The sequence below is a fragment of the Syngnathoides biaculeatus genome, chromosome 2 (assembly GCF_019802595.1).
Source record: "Syngnathoides biaculeatus isolate LvHL_M chromosome 2, ASM1980259v1, whole genome shotgun sequence".
Classification (NCBI taxonomy): domain Eukaryota; kingdom Metazoa; phylum Chordata; class Actinopteri; order Syngnathiformes; family Syngnathidae; genus Syngnathoides; species Syngnathoides biaculeatus.
In genome coordinates, this window is record NC_084641.1 from 16544622 (window position 1) to 16562471 (window position 17850).

Below are 17850 nucleotides of genomic sequence, written 5' to 3' on the forward strand. Positions count from 1 at the left end.
TCCGAATGGATAATTTTGGCGCGAGTTTCGTAAATCTGAAAAAAAATGCCTATGTCTCGTTTTGAAAACAAACTCTTCATATACTGAAAATGATTAACCCGTTGTTGTTTTTGGTCTTCAGCCGCCCCTCAGCGTGTAAGTGGGAAGCTCAGTGGAACAGTGACCGTGGGTTTGACTCCTGTAGAGCTGAACAACATTGATCTGCATGCTTACATCGTGGTTGGAGATGGAAGGGCTTACACAGCTGTCAGTGAGGTAGTAATACAGACTTCCAAAATTAACTTAATGCAGCTTGAAAACCAATGAAGGATAGATTATCTATTATCCACATTTCATTTCTGCGGGCCGTCACGCGATTGGTTAGATACCTGAGCCAGTGGGTTGGGCCTTAATGCCGGCTGCACCAATTGGAGAAGTCTTTGGATGGCTGTTCGCTCTGGAGTTGCCCAACAGCCAAGCAGGATTCAAGACAACAGGTAGAGAACTTTTCTTCATGACATCACACGTGATTATGAGGCGGGAGGTAGGGATGTACAGTACTGTAATTCAGGCTCGCACACCGACGATTCAAATGCTATCATATACACCACAGGTGTCAAACTCAAGGGCCGGGGGCCAGATCCTGCCCGCCACGTGATTTTATGTGGCCCGCGAAGGCAAATCATGTGTGTCGACTTCCGTGATTCTTGTTTGAATCTGTCCCAAAATTTCACATTGTCATATCATAAATGATGACGTTGAGGTATTGCAAGTGTTTTTATGTTACCAAACATTAACAATAGTTGAAAAACCCATTACCCTTTCAAAAGTAATTCATAAATTTCACGTATCGATGTGATGAGGCGATAAATGATTTTTATGGTTTTACAGTCATAACAGCCCTCTGAGGGAAACCGGAACTACAATGTGGCCCAAGACAAAAATGAGTTTGACACCCTGATATACATTAAGGAAAGGCTCACTTACACAATCCATCCATCCATTTTCTTTGCCACTTATCCTCACGAGAGTCACGGGGAGTACTGGAGCCTATCCCAGCTGTCAACAGACAGGAGGCGGGGTACACCCTGAACTGGTTGCCAGGCGATCGCAGGGCACATTGAGACGAACAGCCGCACTCACAATCACACCTAGGGGCAATTTAGAGTGTCCAATTAATGTTGCATGTTTTGGGAATGTGGGAGGAAACCGGAGTGCCCAGAGGAAACCCACGCAGGCACGGGGAGAACATGCAAACTCCACACAGGCGGGTCCGGGATTGAACCCGGGACCTCAGAACTGTGAGGGTAATGCTTTACAGCTGGTCCACCGTGCCGCCCCACTTACACAATACTGAAATGTATTCGCTCATAAAAACTTGTCAAATAGGCTCATAAACACGAGTGAACTCCTCTCAAACACATGATTGAATGTCTTGCTCTCATCAACACGCGGGCATGTACGCCATGCTTATCCGTGCATGTTGCATGACACACGTGAGCATGTGTGAGATGCGTGCATGACCCTGTTTGACAAGGATGCGTGTGTTCGACATGCGTGAAAGCAAGTGACTGACGTGCACGAGTGTATTTTATGTGCACATGTGTGCGCGTTTGGCCAACGCCCAAGCCCGATATGCACGAATAAGAGTAATTGATACCCGACATGTACGGGTGAACATGTTAAACATGCCTGCCTTTGACGTGCGTGAAAGTATGACTTACATACGCGAAAAGTCTCTTTGATGTACGCACAAGTGTTGGACTTACATGCGTGAGTGGTTTTCACATGCACACGAGTGTTATGTGCCATGCACGTGTGAGCATGTTTGACGCGCACCTGAGTGTTTTTAACATGCGTGCACGAGCGTGTTTGACATGCACACCCGAGCATGCGCGAGGATGTTTGATTTGCCTGAATGAGAACAAGACTTTCAGTTGTGCGTATGAGAGCGTTTTAGTAGTGTTTAATGAGAGCATTTATGTATTTATGAGTGAAAACTCTTTGAGAGCCTTTCAGTACAATTGTATGTAAGAGAGCATTTGACTGGTAAGTGTGAGAGCAAATCCTGAATTCCATCCCCAAAAGCCCCCAATGCAGAGGTGCCCAGACTTTTTTACCCCAAGATCTACTTTTCAAGCTCGATCGACGAGAGGGAGGGGGGGGTCTCTTTTTTTATTTTTTTAGAATGACCAATAATGAAATAGAATGACCAAGTCACAAAGATCTCCCCACTACAAAAATGCAAAACATATTTATTTTAAAGTACTTTGAGTATTCTTGGTGTGTAAATGTATGTTTGTGTGCCTTGCATGACCCTACATATACACAACATAATTAACTTTAAACATGTTTCGTAACTATCTGAGTTCACGTTGATGGTCACTAAACGCCATACGAATGAAAACGCATACCTGGGCTGTGTCACTCACGTCAGTGGATTCGTCCAAGTGCAGTGAGAAACGCTCACAAGCGCCGATGTCCTTCAACACAGCAGACATGGCTTCACATCGCCGTGTAACTGTACTCCTTTACAGCTGCAGAGATTTTAATGAACATTTCCGCCTTGTTTTTAAAAGATCGGAACAATGAGTCAACTACGCCTCTTTTACCGTCTCTCCGTCTTGGAAGGACTTCTTGTCATTCACGATGATGTGATGAACCCGGAACGATGCTTCGGTGGCGGGTTTCGCTGTTGAACTCTGATGTGTGAAAAGTGACTGCTGCGCGCCCAAGTGGGATTTTAGTCCGTTCACTTTTCTCATTCTCAGCTCGCTTTTCGGTGTCGTATTTGCCATGAACTTAAAATAGTGGGGGGAACTCGCTGACTAGCGTGTTTTGCTGTATTCGTTGTTTGCACATGCGTAGTGAGCTAAAGGTAAGAAAAATAAGGCTGACGTCTTTTTTTTTTTTTTTTTTTGGCACGCCGTCGCGATCGATGCATTGAGCACCCCTGCCCTAATGCATACTATGTGGTTGGCATAAGACAAGCAACCAAACCCTTAAGTCTCATATTACCAAGCCTGAAATATTGGCAATACTTGTTCTCTCCATCTGTATTTTGACTGTGTGACGTGTCAGTTGAAAAGATGTTTTTGAGAAATTTGAAAAAAAAAAAAAAAAAAAAAAAAACCTAAATCTTTTGAGGTCTCTCTGGGGAGTCCAACCCTGACATAAGTTTTAGTCATTGTTTTCAGTCCAAGTCAGGATTAGTCACGATTTCTGGCACCCGGAAGTACTTATTCTTTTCAAAGTTTATGAAAAGTTCTATCGTAAAAATTGCTGACGTATTTTTGTAAACAGGAGCAGAGTTCACGCGTCACGCCGAACTGGTTTTTCACCCCGGCAACCAGCGGCTGTCGATCACTCAGATGGGCCGAGGCCTCGACGACCACAACCACCTCACTGTGGACACGGTGCTTAGCGGGAGTGTGCCTTTCCTACCTCCAGCTTCTGAAGTGACCATGGATCCCTTTAAGGAAATATATCATTACTACCCATCAGGTAAGGACGAAGACCACTGAAGTCACCTGACACGAAGGTGCGCCGTTTGCTTCAAAGCGCCTGTGACGTTTGTCTTCAGTTGCCACATCCAGCTCTGTGAGGGCCTTCACGGTGGTCTCACCGGACCGGGGATCCGAATCCTTCTCTTTCCAGCTGAAACAGAACATCACCTACCGTGACTGTCGACATGGCAACCGGGCTCCGCCTGTGGAGACGCTGCAGATCACCATGGAAAGAGTGTTTGTGATGTATGTGAAGGAGGAGCGCATCTTAAGATACGCCATCACCAACAAGATCAGCCCAGTTGGAGGTTGGTCCACACACAAACTACGAGTTGATTGATTTTCGTATCCCTTAATCTCAGCAGCTTGTTGTTGTGATCACGCGGGCTCTGCTGGAGCAGAGAATGGAATGGACTGCTCCTGTCTGACATCCTATATCCGATACTCATTTTTTAAGCGCACAGTGGACCCAGAGTAGTTGTTTCGAGTTAGCGGTTAGTCTGTAGTTGCCAGCACTCTGTATTAAGCAAGGGAGAGGGAGGTTTCTTGACGTACTTTCAAGTCTTCCACCTGTTGCACGAGCACCTCTTCTTCAACTTCTTCTTCCCGTTAGGGGTCGCCACAGCGTGTCATCTTTTTCCATCTAAGCCTATCTCGTGCATCCTCCTCATGTCCTCCCTGACCACATCCATCAACCTTTACTTTGGTCTTCCTCTCGCTCTTTTGCCCGGCAGCTCCATCCTCAGCACACTTCTACCAACATACTCACTCTCTCGCCCCTCAACTATACCTTCAAAAGATGAAGAGAGCATCACATTGTCATTCTGATGTCACATTGATTAAAAGGGTTATGAAGATGGATGCATGCTAAGGCCTGCAAGTGCACACACACACACATATGCTTACGCACTAAGACCACAGCTGGAAGAGCTTTTGGGGATCAGGGGTTTTGTAAACATGGACTAAGTGCTGTGTGTGCATGTGCGTGTGCGTGCGTGTGTGTACACGTGCATGCAAGGGTCTCACACTCTCTGGGAAATAATATCCCATCCAATGAGAGATTTTGAGGAAGGGGGCGTGTTACCGGGCAGAATTGCTTCTTTATGATGTCATGAGAATCACAGGAGTTGAATGGCGCTCCATAGAGCACAGACCTCCCCCAAGGCAACTCATAATTTGGATCGATACCAAACTCTAAATCCTCACACAGTAGATGGTGTAGGGGAGATTTGGAATTTCTTTATATTTGATATACATACACGTTAGGTGAGGTAATATTGACAAAATAAGAATGTGTTGCAAAAACAAAGGTTACGCTCAACTGACAAGCTACGATAAAACTAGTGTCTATCTGTCAGTGCAGATGTAATGAACAGTGGTTTGAGTCGAGCTGATGTACATTAAAATGGGGGGGGGGGGGACTTTGGTATGAGCCTGCAGTGTTCAGTCTAAAATTTACACGCCTGGTTCACTTCGTCAGACAGGAGCAGCTGCAGCTCACCCACATGCTTTATTTACGTTTTAATTTTTTTTATTTTATGGAGTTAGGTAATCATTGGTACTAAATTTTGAGGTGGTACAGCAATTCAGAATTCACATTTTGCTGTGAATTCTCAGAAATTGTTCCAATTTTTGGTTTAGTTTATCAGTTAATAGTGAGTTATTTTTCTTAAAGCTCGTACAGTACATATACAAGAGGTGGAAATCAAAAAACCGGGGCTGATCCAAATCATGATTGCTTCAATTTTGTGGATGACTGTGTGGATGATAGTGAGATTGCAGACTTTGTTAACCTGACGTTGGGCATATTGTGGCAGAGGGCCAATTTATGTCAGAAAACCAAAGTGCGTACTTGGGCTAGCCTGAAATTACTGACAAGTGAGATGGTGAGAAAGACTTCATCATTATGTCTCACAATTCAAGTATTAAATTGTTCTTCGTCGTTGCTCACATTTTCAGCACCGATCTTCAAACCCATTTAATGTACTCAGAAACAAAACTTTTCTTAGTCTGTCATTTTAGTTTATGTGTTACCATTCAGCTACCAGGGGCACTCTGAAGGCCAAGTGTTTTTTTTTATTTTTTCATATAACATGGGCATTCCGACAGCTTCTTCCCTCTTGCAATTAAGTTATCAAATCCTTGAACGGGGAACTTTTACATTCCCACTGCAACATGCTGCCAGTTTTCTGTCTCGAGTGGTTTTTGTCACACCCTGCTGGGTCTGTCAGGATTAGTATTACAAACGATAGACTATGACACCATTTGTCACTTTAAACTGTATGCTCTCCTTGATGTCTTGAGACCCTTTTTAACAATTGTCACTGCACCGGACTATTGCTTTAATGGCCAAGAAAACTCTGTATCCTTGTACAACTGTGCGTTATATTAAGAAAAAAAATCAAAGTTCCCTGTCAATGACTGTTGACTATCCTATTGTTCTTCGTACTCAACACGTATGTTGTACTCGGGCAGCGCCAACTACCGGAGGCGAATTCCTTGTGTGGTGTTACACATTTGGCCAATAAAGTTAATTCTGATTCGATATAAAATGTGTAGGTCTAGTTATCTTTGTTTTATGTTTAGTTTTAACAGTCAAGTTTAATGGGGCGTGGCATCAAAAAGATCTTTTAAATTAATTGTTTATTATCTGCCGAACTGTTTCTTGTTGTGAAGCGAGTTGAGCTGAGTTCACTGCCACCACAAAGCGCTCGTATCTCAAGTTTGCGCTCGCAAGTCAAAGCAAAACCGAACTTCTGAACCGAACCGGCCGAACAAGAGCTTGTATCTAAAAAATGTTGTCGGGTGAGTCTTATCTCAAGGCATAACAGATACTTTCTCCATAATCTCACGATGGCTTTATGTGGAACTGCCGAGCTGCTTCAAGCTTTCCCTTGTGGCGACAGGAGCGATCACGTTCCTCTCAAAAGCAGCAGAGTAGCTTTTTTTCCATTTCCTTGATATGTTTTAACTTGATAGGCATGCTCCATGAAGTGTCTGTACAAGAAACAAATCTGCCGTCCAGTAACGACTTTGGCCTTAAACGGGGGCGACCACAGGTATGATACGGGGTCCATTCGGAAATATATTACTTGTGGGCTCTGCCCAGTTTACAGATGTCAATATGGCGGTGCCTGCAAAGCTATTGTGATTCTCAGTGAGCAGTGAAAAATTACCTTGTATTGAAACATTAGGTATTACATACCAGACTCCAAAATATGTCACTGTGCACACATTTAGCCAAACTCAAAACAATCAGGAAACCTGAACTGATGAAAATCAATTCACGCTATGACGAGATAATGCTCAGTCTTTGCACGTTTTCTGCAATTATCTTGAAACATGTGTCGTACAGTATAATGTACAGTATTTAGATTCAAATCTCTGAATTTGCTTTACAGGCCTCTCCCCCCTCCTCCCTCCCATCCCTACATAAGCGCCTCGTGCCTGTCCATGTCGCTCTCTCATGTCCACATTTGGGACGAGCCCTGATTAGAAGTAAGCATCAAGCTCTGGCCTGAGGAGATGGAAGCAATCCAGACTAAACTTCAGAGTCTGTGTGTGTTGTGTGTTGTGTGCGTGCGTGTGTGTCTGCCTGTATGACTCACTCTACTACGAATGCCGAGCACCGTGCGGTTAAATGTGGAAATTTAATAGTGTAGTAAAGTGATTCTCTACTCTAGTACATGAGAGAATCGCTCCCTCACTACAGATCAGTTCCATTTCACGTTCAAGTTCAATATATTGCATTTAATCCCTCAGAAATGTTTTTAAACTAACTAATTGGGTACATTTTTTATATAATTTTTGTCTAAAAGATTTTCACTTAATTATTTCTCATATTACACAATTGGGTCTATGATACTACTGTGTTCTAAACTTGGTTATGATGGTGGCACTTGATGAGATAAAATTTTTGTGTTGGGGGGGTTACTAAGGTTTGAGAAAGTAGTGTATCAGAAAATAAATACCGTATAGTCTTCTGTTTCATTTTGGAAAAACAAGATCTTGTATTTCACTTATTTTCAAATAGTGAGTTTTTTTTTTGTGGAAGAAGACTTTGGGGGGAAAAAAAAACAATCAGAACACTTTCAAACAATTTTTTTTTTCATTTGGTTTATGTACTAGTAGCACATGGCATCTATTAACACTAGTTCATCAGGCAGATATGGGATCCAGGATTTCAGCTCAGTGACTGCCTCTGTCAGCATTCACACTGGTGAACAGAATAGTCTGAAGCTATGGAGTATTTTCATCCTTTTTTTTTTTTTGGCGGAATGTCAAGCCAGTGTGCCAATCGCTGGTTGAGATGTAGAAAACATTTCACGTTGTAACATGTGGTCAATGTGAGGTCACGCTGTAGGAAACCTTTCACACACATCCGCTCACTCGTCATGCCTTGCGTGTGTGTCTCGTCTTGTGGTGGCTAACTTCAACCATGTGTTGAATATCGAGAACATGAAGGAAGTCACTTCCTAAAAAGAAGCCATCTGATGTGTGTACTTAGCCTTTTTGTTGTAATCTCTCTAAGCACTTAACACTAAACAGTGCTAAATGAATTTAGCACTTTTCTTGTCTCCTTTCCTCTTCCAATTAGAATTCATTTTCATATACAGCACTTTTTTTTAAAATGATGTGCGCATTTTGCCACAGTTGTTGATATATTTTACAATTACACTGTGTATTAAAAAAAAGAGCTGCCTTATAGTCTGCTTGCTGAATGCTAACAACAGAAAACGCTATCGATGGGCTAGCAAATAGCAGTGTTGTGTTTATAAACCTTTAAGCAACAGCTACCTGAACACAATGAACCAACACATGCAGAGATAATACAAAAAAAAGCTCACAGGAATATATTCTTTTATCCGCTGCAATAGACGTCTACTATGGGTGCTGCCTACATAGAAACTGGGACCATTCATGTATATTGTATAACAGTATATCTGTATTGTATTGTTTCCAGGTGAGCAAGGCACACGCATCAGAAGGAGCAGCCCAATGTCTATTAAATTGAAGCACAAACTGTGGCAAAAACAGATTAATGTATTTACTTTCTAATTAATTATGTAACTACTATATTTTTCATTTACAGTAGTACAATATAGAGTATCATTTAAAAATATATATATTTATGAGGCAATGGCACAGTGGATCAGCTGTAAAGTGTTGGCCTCCCAGTTCTGAGGTCCAGGGTTCGCCTGTGTGGAGCTTGCGTGTTCTCCCTGTGCCTGTGTGGATTTTCCCCGGGCACTCCAGTTTTCTCCCAGGTCCCAAAAACATGCAACATTAATTGGTGACTCTAAATTGGCCCGAAGTGTGATTGTGAGGGTGGCTGTTTGTTTTGATGTGCCCTGCAATTGGCTGGCAACCAGTTCAGGGTGTACCCTGCCTCCTGCCCATTGACAGCTGGAATAGGCTCCACCACTTCCGTGACCGTTGTGAGGATAAGTAGCTAAGAAATGGATCGATGGATATTGAGGAGACTGGAACAGATTAATTGCATTTCCATTCAATTCAATGGCAAAAGATGATGTGTGATGTGAACCTTTTCAGTTTTGAGCATGGTCATGAAACAAATGAATTTGGTATCGAAAGGCACAAAAGTGGAATGTAACATCTACAGTATCTTTCAATTCATTCAAAATGTCATCAGATGACCAAAAAGCTTTGTGATTGGTTGGTTGATTTATTTCCCTGATGCTCATCAAAAACTATTTAAGAAACATGAGATAAATGGTTAGAGTGTTGCTGTTGACATAAAAAAAAACATTTGTTTTTTCTGGATCACTTCAGCGGGGTCAGCAGGACCAGAGCTAGTTAACCCCTGCTATGATGGAAGCCACGACTGCGACACGACCGCCCAGTGCGTCCCGCTGGAGGACAAGGCTTTCCAGTGCCGATGTGGGACTGGTTACAGAGGCGATGGACACAACTGTTACGGTATTTAACTTCTCTCTCTCTCTTTACGCTTTGAAAATGTGTCCTGAGATGCATTTTTTTTTCTTATGATTGCCGTTTTTATTGTTTTCTGCGAGACTCCCATCCATTTTCTCCATCGAATTACACCACCTACTTAAGACACTTATACTACTTAAGATAGCTAAGTAGTGGTTTCAAACCATTTTATTTCATAAAATTAAAAAAGTACAGACTAATATATTCAAGCACAAAATTAAAATGTCAGTTGTAGACGATAGCCGTTTTTAACTTGTCACAATGAAAAAAGGAACATCTGGACCCAAAATAGTCTCACCCTTTTATCACCTTGCAAAGTGGTTGTCCATAGAAGAAAAATTCATTTCAAACACTGTCAAAAGTTTCCGTTCCTGTCGCTTCGCAAGCATCAACTTAACAAAAATTATACATTTTCCATTTATAAGAACAGAAAAAAATGTAAATATACAGAATTTTCTTTTCTGATTAGAATTTTTTTCTAATGGAAGAAGATGGAAGTTTTTAGGATGCCGCAGTACACAAATAATCATTCTCGTAGCGAACAACATCTAATAACTATTTTAAATAACACAATGAAAACATCCTGCTTTTTCAAATTATTTTATTGTCGTCATGAATGCAACCTGGTTCGCATCCCTTCATGTCAAAGCTATCTGTTTTTTTTGGCATTTTAAGTCCCCAAGCTCTCAATAAATCAGTCAATCATGACCATTACCTATTTCGATTTACGTATTTTTTTCAGGCTGCGTTGTTATCTGTGGAGGTTAAAAAAATAACAAGCCTATTTGGACATAGTAAGGACTAGAAAGTACGACGTAAAATTAAAAAGTTGCCAAAAAAATAAATAAAAATCCAAGTACAGATACTAGAAAAATCTATTCACATACTGTACTATTTGTACATTATTTCTTCCCACCAAAGCACCTCAAACCCAAGCACACCCAGCCCAAGATAGTTCAAGGTACTGGGGCATCTGCTCATCCAGCATATATGAAGAGAATCATTACATACTCCATCTTCACCTCCTCCTTGTCTGTTTCCCCTCCTCATGTTTGATGATCTAATTAACAGGGACTTCCATTGCTTTAAGCTTGTCCGTGGCCTCTCATTAGGGCAGCATTATGTCCGTGTCTCCCGCTGACAGCACTAGGAAAGCCCCAGGCTGTGCCTTGGTTCCCACGGATGGGCCTCAGTGTCTCTCCCTGACCACATACTGTAATCATAATGTCTCGTACAGTACCAAGAATGCAGCCTTAGCTCCAGGTGTTTACACTCGCATATGGACATGTTCTTCAACTGACGTATGTCTCTCTCTCTCTCTCTCTCTCTCCTCTCTCTCTCTCTCGCTCTCTCTCTCTCTCTCTCTTGCCGGTTAGATGTCGATGAGTGTGCAGAGGCCTTGCCTGCATGTGGTGCTCATTCGCAATGCATCAACTTACCCGGTAGCCATCGCTGCCAGTGCCAAAGGGGCTTTGAATTTGGCTTTGATGGACGTACATGTGTGGGTGAGTTGTCAGATGCAGCGTGTTGGATATGTTGAAGGCCAGCAAACGTCAGGAAAGCATGTGTATGAACTTGTTTTGCCAAGTCACTGTCATCTGAAATAGTTACTTTACAATATTTTTTAAATAGTTTCATGACAACACATCGTGATCAACATTATAGCCCTAAATCCTGGTGAGTTTTTATGCTTTTCACTAATTCAGCCCAACAACTATTAGTTTTTTAGTCCCAGTGCCACGGGATTTGAAATAAGTTGTCAAAAACATCAGTCCGTCAATCCGTTTTCTACCGCTTATCTGAGGTCGGTTTGCGGGTGTAGTGGCATCAGCAGGGACGCACAGATTTTCCTCTCCCCAGTCACTTCATCCAGCTCTTCCGGGTGAGATCCCGAAGCGTACCCAGGCCAGCCGAGAGACGTACGATCTTTTTCGCATATCCTGGGACATGCCGGGAACACATCACCAGCGAGGGGTCAGGGAAGCATCCGAATCAGATGCCCCGGTACACTCATCTGGCTCCTCTCAGGAGCAGCGGCTCTACTCACAGCGGACCTGTTTCTAATGGGTGAACCTTCCAGGATCCTGAAGCCCCAGAGCACTTAGCTCCTAGGATCATTAGGACACACAAAACTCTCCACCATGATAAGGTGACGACTTCCTGGAAATGAGTTTTAGTCCCATTTCCAGAAGGTAGACTTTTGACGAAATCTTTAGGCCCCCCGTACACTGAGTGACTCAGCTGAAACTTCACGGTGCTGGTTCGGAAACTTGTTTCACTGCCTGTGATCAAAAATGTCTACATGAGCTTTTCACACCCCAAAAAAGGATGACTATTAAGTGAGATCCAGCTGTCTGGCAGTATGAATATACAGTAAGTATACAGATACTGAACTAAATTTACAATTTCATAAGTAGTGGACCCCGGTCACACTTGCGGTTTGAATCCTGCAGTCACCTATTCCAGACTATTCCATGACCAGTGATTGAAAACCTGGATGGCAACGAGGTCACACTGTGCAGACTCAACAGAAACTTAAGCCATAGCCAAGTGGAAAAATTCCATCCTGACTAAGATGGCAAAATCCTGGATGTTTTAAAAACCCGGCATCTAGTCGCCCAGAGTTTAAAAAACAGTGTATTGTTACATGCGTTTCTGACGTTGTTGCAGACATACTGTACAGTATTAGGAAAAATGCATTGTTAGCTATGCGTAGCTTTGTTACAGCTCATGGCAATACTTTAAATTACATCAAAAATGTAGATGAACCTTTTTAATGTGGTACTGTACTCCCAAACCATGCAGAATTGTCGGCCTGATATATTTGCTTGACTATTCTTGTGAAACTGATCTTGACGCTCAATCCATTGTCATCTTTAACATGATTTCTCACCATTGAAAAAAGAATGTTGACATTCGAATGCACCAAACCCACAAATGCACACGCGTACACTCACGGACTGCTGATTTACTGCTGAACATTTCAACTCAAGCCCAAAAACATGCTTCTTCGTGTACTGCTTTAAAGCCACACAAGGAGAGAGGGGAGCTTCGTGTTTGGGAGGGGACAGTCAGGGTGGCAAATGTGGAAAAAAGCAAGGTCCCATTTGAAGAAAGCTGGAAAACAAATATGAAGAGACAATAGAGATTGCTTTGTGCGTGTGTGTGCGTGTGTATGTTGCACGACACTCCTTCAGCAAACATTGTGAACTTCCTCTGAACTCCCTCTGAACACTCTTTTCTCTGTCACGTTTTTTTTCCCCCCAACATTAAAATCTGTCCGTCCAGTTGTGATATCGCATCTGTTCTGATCCATCAGCGCACACATACAGTGTTCCTTTCCCTCCGACTGTGTGTCCTTAGACACGGACGAGTGCAGCTCCTCTCCATGCCACATTAATGCGAGATGCACCAACAGCTTAGGCTCCTTCCACTGCCAGTGCCAGAATGGATTTTATGGAGATGGTTTCCTCTGCTCCCAGCAAGGTCAGTGAGCCTGTCCTGGCTATGTTTTTATGTGTATTTATGCTTTTTACATGGTGACTAATCACATTTGGCCACACCGCCAATCATTTTTACTTCAGGCCAGTTGGCACGTGTATAAAAGCAAGCAACAGTCTTATAACATTTTTTGGCTCAACTACCACATACATTGTGCTAAAAAATGTAAAAACAAAAACAAAATTCATCCAAGGTGGTTTCCAAAGTACCTCAGCTGGCGATCGGGTTGCAACAGTAATACAGTGCAACTGACACGTACAGTATATCCACTGAGTATGATGTGCAAATTGCATGAAAAGTAACTGAAAAATGCTTTGCAGTGGAAGCTTACATGTCAACTGAGAAAATTGCAGCCAGACATGTTTTTGTAGATACCACAAACTGGAGATGTTTGGGAAAAATGGGACCTTGGAGTCTGTGTTATTCCTTTTCCCTTCCAATATTCCATCATCAAAGTTAATGAATGATTTTGAAAAGTGGAACTGTGCCCATAAAGTGCATGAACCTAAAACATGTTTCTGAAGCTGAACTCTTATCAAGCACAATGTTAAATGTTGGATGAACGGACAAAAACCAACTGTGAGCATCACAGAGACAGTGTAAAGACCACAAGTCCAGGTGTCAAACTACCAACTGTGGAAACATAATCCACGGACTGACCAATCCTGCTTCCGGATAGGAGTCTGACAACTCTTCTCCCTGTAGTTGTGGAAATGGACACACTAGCCATCCATCCATCCATCCATTTTTCTGAGCCTCTTATCCTCACAAGGATCACAGGAGTGCTGAAGCCAATCCCAGGTATCATCAGGCAGGAAGCAGGGTACACCCTGAACTGGTTGTCAGCCAATTGCAGGGCACATAGAGACAGGCAACAGCCACACTCACAATCACACCTAGGGGCAATTTGAAGTGTCCAATGAATGTTGCATGTTTTGAGGATGTGGGAGGAAGCTGGAGTACCCGGAGAAATCCCACGCGGGCACAAGGAGAATATGCAAACTCCAAACAGGTGGGGCTGGGGATTTGAACCCCAGTCTTTAGACTGTGAGGCCAGCACCACGGTGCCTCCATTGACAAACTAAAACCAAGAAACAAATTATCCCCCAAGCTTTTAGGATCAAGCTGCAGCATTAGCTCAATAATGAAACAACTTTGGGATGAAACAGAACAGTGATTATGACCTAGGCTTCATCTCATAAATGCTCTTCTAGATGAAGATGGCAAAATTCCAAAGACACATTTCAACAATTAAGTTCCTGCAACTGGATCGATTTAAAAAAAGAATGTCATACAAACTAATGTTCTTCATACCATTTATGGAGCGTTACTGCGTCATTATCATCATCACTATCATTTGTACTTGTCTGTAGGGCCAACAGATAAAAGTAAGAGCCAGTGTGAGCAGCACAGAGACCGTCTACAGAGTGAAGCGGGCCAAACTGGTCAGTCACCCATTGGGGTTTTTATCCCACAGTGCGACTCTGATGGACAATACAGACCACTCCAGGTGAATACTAAGAGACAGAATGTGGACTGATGACTGTTGACCAGAAAATGGAGCTCAAGAGGTTGAATAATCATTAATCATTTGCAGTGCCATGGCTCCACTGGACACTGTTGGTGTGTGGACAACAGGGGGCAAGAGAGAGCAGGAACCAGGACGCCTCCTGGTACTGAACCAACAGACTGTGATAGACAGGGTGAGGAGCGCAGGGAGTAAAACCTGGTGACAGTACATTTACAGAACATCATTTGAATACAGTGAGCATTGTCTTGCTGTACTGTCAATCTAGAAGATTGTTTACATACTCTGTCTGTGGCCCCATAGCTCAGTGGTTAGAGCACTGGTTTGGTAAAGCAGTGGTTGTGGGTTCGTATCCCAATTGTGCCAAAACATATATGTGGAACGCTGTGGCGACCCCAAAAGGGACAAGCTGAAAGAAACTTACTTTTTTACATGCTTTGTCTGCCAACCAGAGCAACCAGTCCCACATAAAACCCCATGTGAGTGCCAAAGAGACAGGGTACAGACCACCAGTCCCGAGGGTGATCCTGTAGTAGGAGCATTCGTACCTCAGTGTGATACTAATGGACAGTACACACCTCAGCAGGTAAGAAAACAACGGGCCTCCTCCACAAACAGTACATATTTGTACTTAAATCGCATCTATAGCATTTGATGCACGAACATGTGCTTCACCAATACATTTGTACTTGAATTTACGTGTACGCCGCGAACAAATTTCCAACATAACTCATTGGACCACGATCTTCAGAGCTGTGGGAATTATAGAGGAATAAAGTTGATGAGCCACACAATGAAGTTATGGGAAAGAGTAGTGGAGGCTAGACTCAGGACTGAAGTAAGTATCTCCGTGCAACAGTATGGTTTCATGCCTAGGAAGAGTACCACAGATGCATTATTTGGCTTGAGGATGCTACTGGAAAAGTACAGAGAAAGTCAGAAGGAGCTACATTGTGTCTTTGTGGATCTAGAGAAAGCCTATGACTGAGTACCAAGAGAGGAACTGTGGTACTGCATGCGTGAGTCTGGTGTGGCAGAGAAGTGTGTTAAAATAGTACAGGACATGTATGATGGCAGCAGAACAATGGTGAGGTGTGCCTTAGGTGTGACAGAGGAATTTAAGGTGGAGGTGGGACTGCATCAGGGATCAGCGCTGAGCCGCTTCCTGTTTGCAGTGGTAACGGATAGGCTGACAGATGAAGCTAGACTGGAATCCCCTTGGACCATGATGTTCACAGATGACAGTGTGATCGGCAGTGAAAGAAGTGAGCAGATGGAGGAACAGTTAGAAAGATGGAGGCATGCACTGTAAATGTGAGGAATGAAGATTAGTTGAAGTAAGACAGAATATATGTGCGTGAATGAGAGAGGTGAAGGGGGACGAGTGAGGCTCCACGGAGAACAGATAGCGACGGTGGACGACTTCAAATACTTAGGGTCAACGATCCAGAGCAATGGAGAGTGTGGTCAGGAAGTGAAGAAACGGGTCCAAGCAGGTTGGAACAGCTGGCGAAAGGTGTCTGGTGTGTTATGTGACAGAAGAGTCTCTGCTAGGATGAAGGGCAAAGTTTACAAAACAGTTGTGAGGCACTGAAGAAACAACAGGAAGCAGAACTGGAGGTAGCAGAAATGAAGGTGTTGAGGTTCTCGCTTGATGTGAACAGGTTGGATAGGGTTAGAAATGAGCTCATGAGAGGGACAGCCAAAGCTGGATGTTTTGGAGACAAGGTTCGAGAGAGCAGACTTCGATGGTTTGGACATGTTCAGAGGGGAGAGAGTGAGTATATAGGTAAAAGGGTGCCGAGGATGGAGCTGCCAGGCAAAAGAGCGAGAGGAAGACCAAAGAGAAGGTTTATGGATGTGGTGAGGGAAGACATGAGGGCAGTTGGGGTTGGAGAGGAAGATGCAGGAGATAGGCTAAGATGGAAAAAGATGACACGTTGTGGCGACCCCTAACGGGACAAGCCGAAAGGAAAAGAAGAGGAAGAAGAAGATCGACTATCAACTACTAATGCCCATTTGCTGAGCTACTTCTATTCCATCCATCCATTTTCTTTGCTGCCTATCGTCACGAGGGTCGCGGGGAGTCCTGGAGCCTATCCCAGCTGTCAATGGCAAGAGGCGGTTGTACACCCTAAACTGTTTGCTAGCCAATCGCAGGGCACATGGAGACAAACAGTCGCACTCACAATCACACTTCGGGGCAATTTAGAGTGTCCAATTAATGTTGCATATTTTGGGGACGTGGGAGGAAACCGGAGTTCCCGGAAAAAACCCACGCAGGCACGGGGAAAACATGCAAACTCCACACAGGCAGGGCCAGGATTGAACCGGGGACCTCAGAACTGTGAGGCCAACGCTTTACCAGCTGAGCCACCATCCCACATTGTTCTGTAACTTTTATAATTCATAACAAATGATTGCGCAGTGGTTTAGATGCGTCAATCCGATGTCTTTTTCATAGAGAAATAAGTTCGAATCGGTGTGACTTTGAGTATGCACTCAATTTATGTACAGTTAGAGCATTCCAATGCATTTATTATTAGTGTGCTGGGCCCAATGTGTTTGACATTTGATATATTTTTTAAATCTTATTATTTCAGTGTCACAGCTCCAGTGGACATTGTTGGTGTGTGGACAGCAAAGGACGGGAACGACCTGGAACCAGGACTTCACCTGGCACAACACCCATCAACTGTGAGAGAGCTGGTAAGAAACCGTCTCTGAGCAGATTGACATTTCATTAGACTGTCCCAGTCATGGATTATATGATGGAAGTTTTGTTGTTGTGACAATCATTGTGCTTTCCAATTACTAAAATGAGTCTTGCATCCTCAGATGAACGCCTTAAAACCCTCTGTGAACACCACAGAGACAGCGTACAGACCACCAGTCCGGAGGGCTATCCACTCGTTGGAGCCTTTGTACCTCAGTGTGATGCTAATGGGCAGTACACACCACTGCAGGTCAGGAGGAGATACATGAACTACAGATGCTTTTATTTAGCACTTAATTTCATGTAACAGATACACATTTAACTTGCGCAAAATTATTAACACCTATGCGTCACAGTGTCATGGTTCTACTGGCCATTGTTGGTGTGTGGACAGTCAGGGACAAGAAAGACCCAGAACCAGAACGAGCCCTGGTGCTCCACCCACAGACTGTGACAAACCAGGTGAGAGAAAGAGAGGTACACCTACAAAAATGGAATTCCTTCACAATTCTACATCTCTTGGTCATTAAACTGTTGTGCTCTTGGCAGTTAAAGAACCGTAGCTGCAGCTGTATTGTTTCATTATGTCACAAGGCTGCAAGGCTTTCCTTGCTAAACACTGGCCTGAGAACACTGTTACTGCTCAACTTGATAAGTCAAACATG

At 43.4% G+C, this 17850-nt stretch overlaps 1 protein-coding gene across 3 annotated transcripts in view; it reads left to right on the top strand.

Moving 5' to 3' along the window:
- The window catches only part of nid2a (nidogen 2a (osteonidogen)), a 54248-nt gene that overhangs the window by 17300 nt on the left and 19098 nt on the right, over window positions 1-17850 (top strand). For all 3 annotated transcript variants that reach the window (XM_061837232.1, XM_061837212.1, XM_061837223.1), the window contains exons 11-23: window positions 122-255; window positions 365-476; window positions 3283-3483; window positions 3563-3793; window positions 9279-9425; window positions 10817-10945; window positions 12804-12926; window positions 14315-14451; window positions 14539-14644; window positions 14922-15055; window positions 17073-17178; window positions 17308-17435; window positions 17542-17647. In XM_061837232.1, the coding sequence (XP_061693216.1) occupies window positions 122-255; window positions 365-476; window positions 3283-3483; window positions 3563-3793; window positions 9279-9425; window positions 10817-10945; window positions 12804-12926; window positions 14315-14451; window positions 14539-14644; window positions 14922-15055; window positions 17073-17178; window positions 17308-17435; window positions 17542-17647 (1794 nt within the window). The remainder of the gene's footprint in view (window positions 1-121; window positions 256-364; window positions 477-3282; window positions 3484-3562; window positions 3794-9278; window positions 9426-10816; window positions 10946-12803; window positions 12927-14314; window positions 14452-14538; window positions 14645-14921; window positions 15056-17072; window positions 17179-17307; window positions 17436-17541; window positions 17648-17850) is intronic.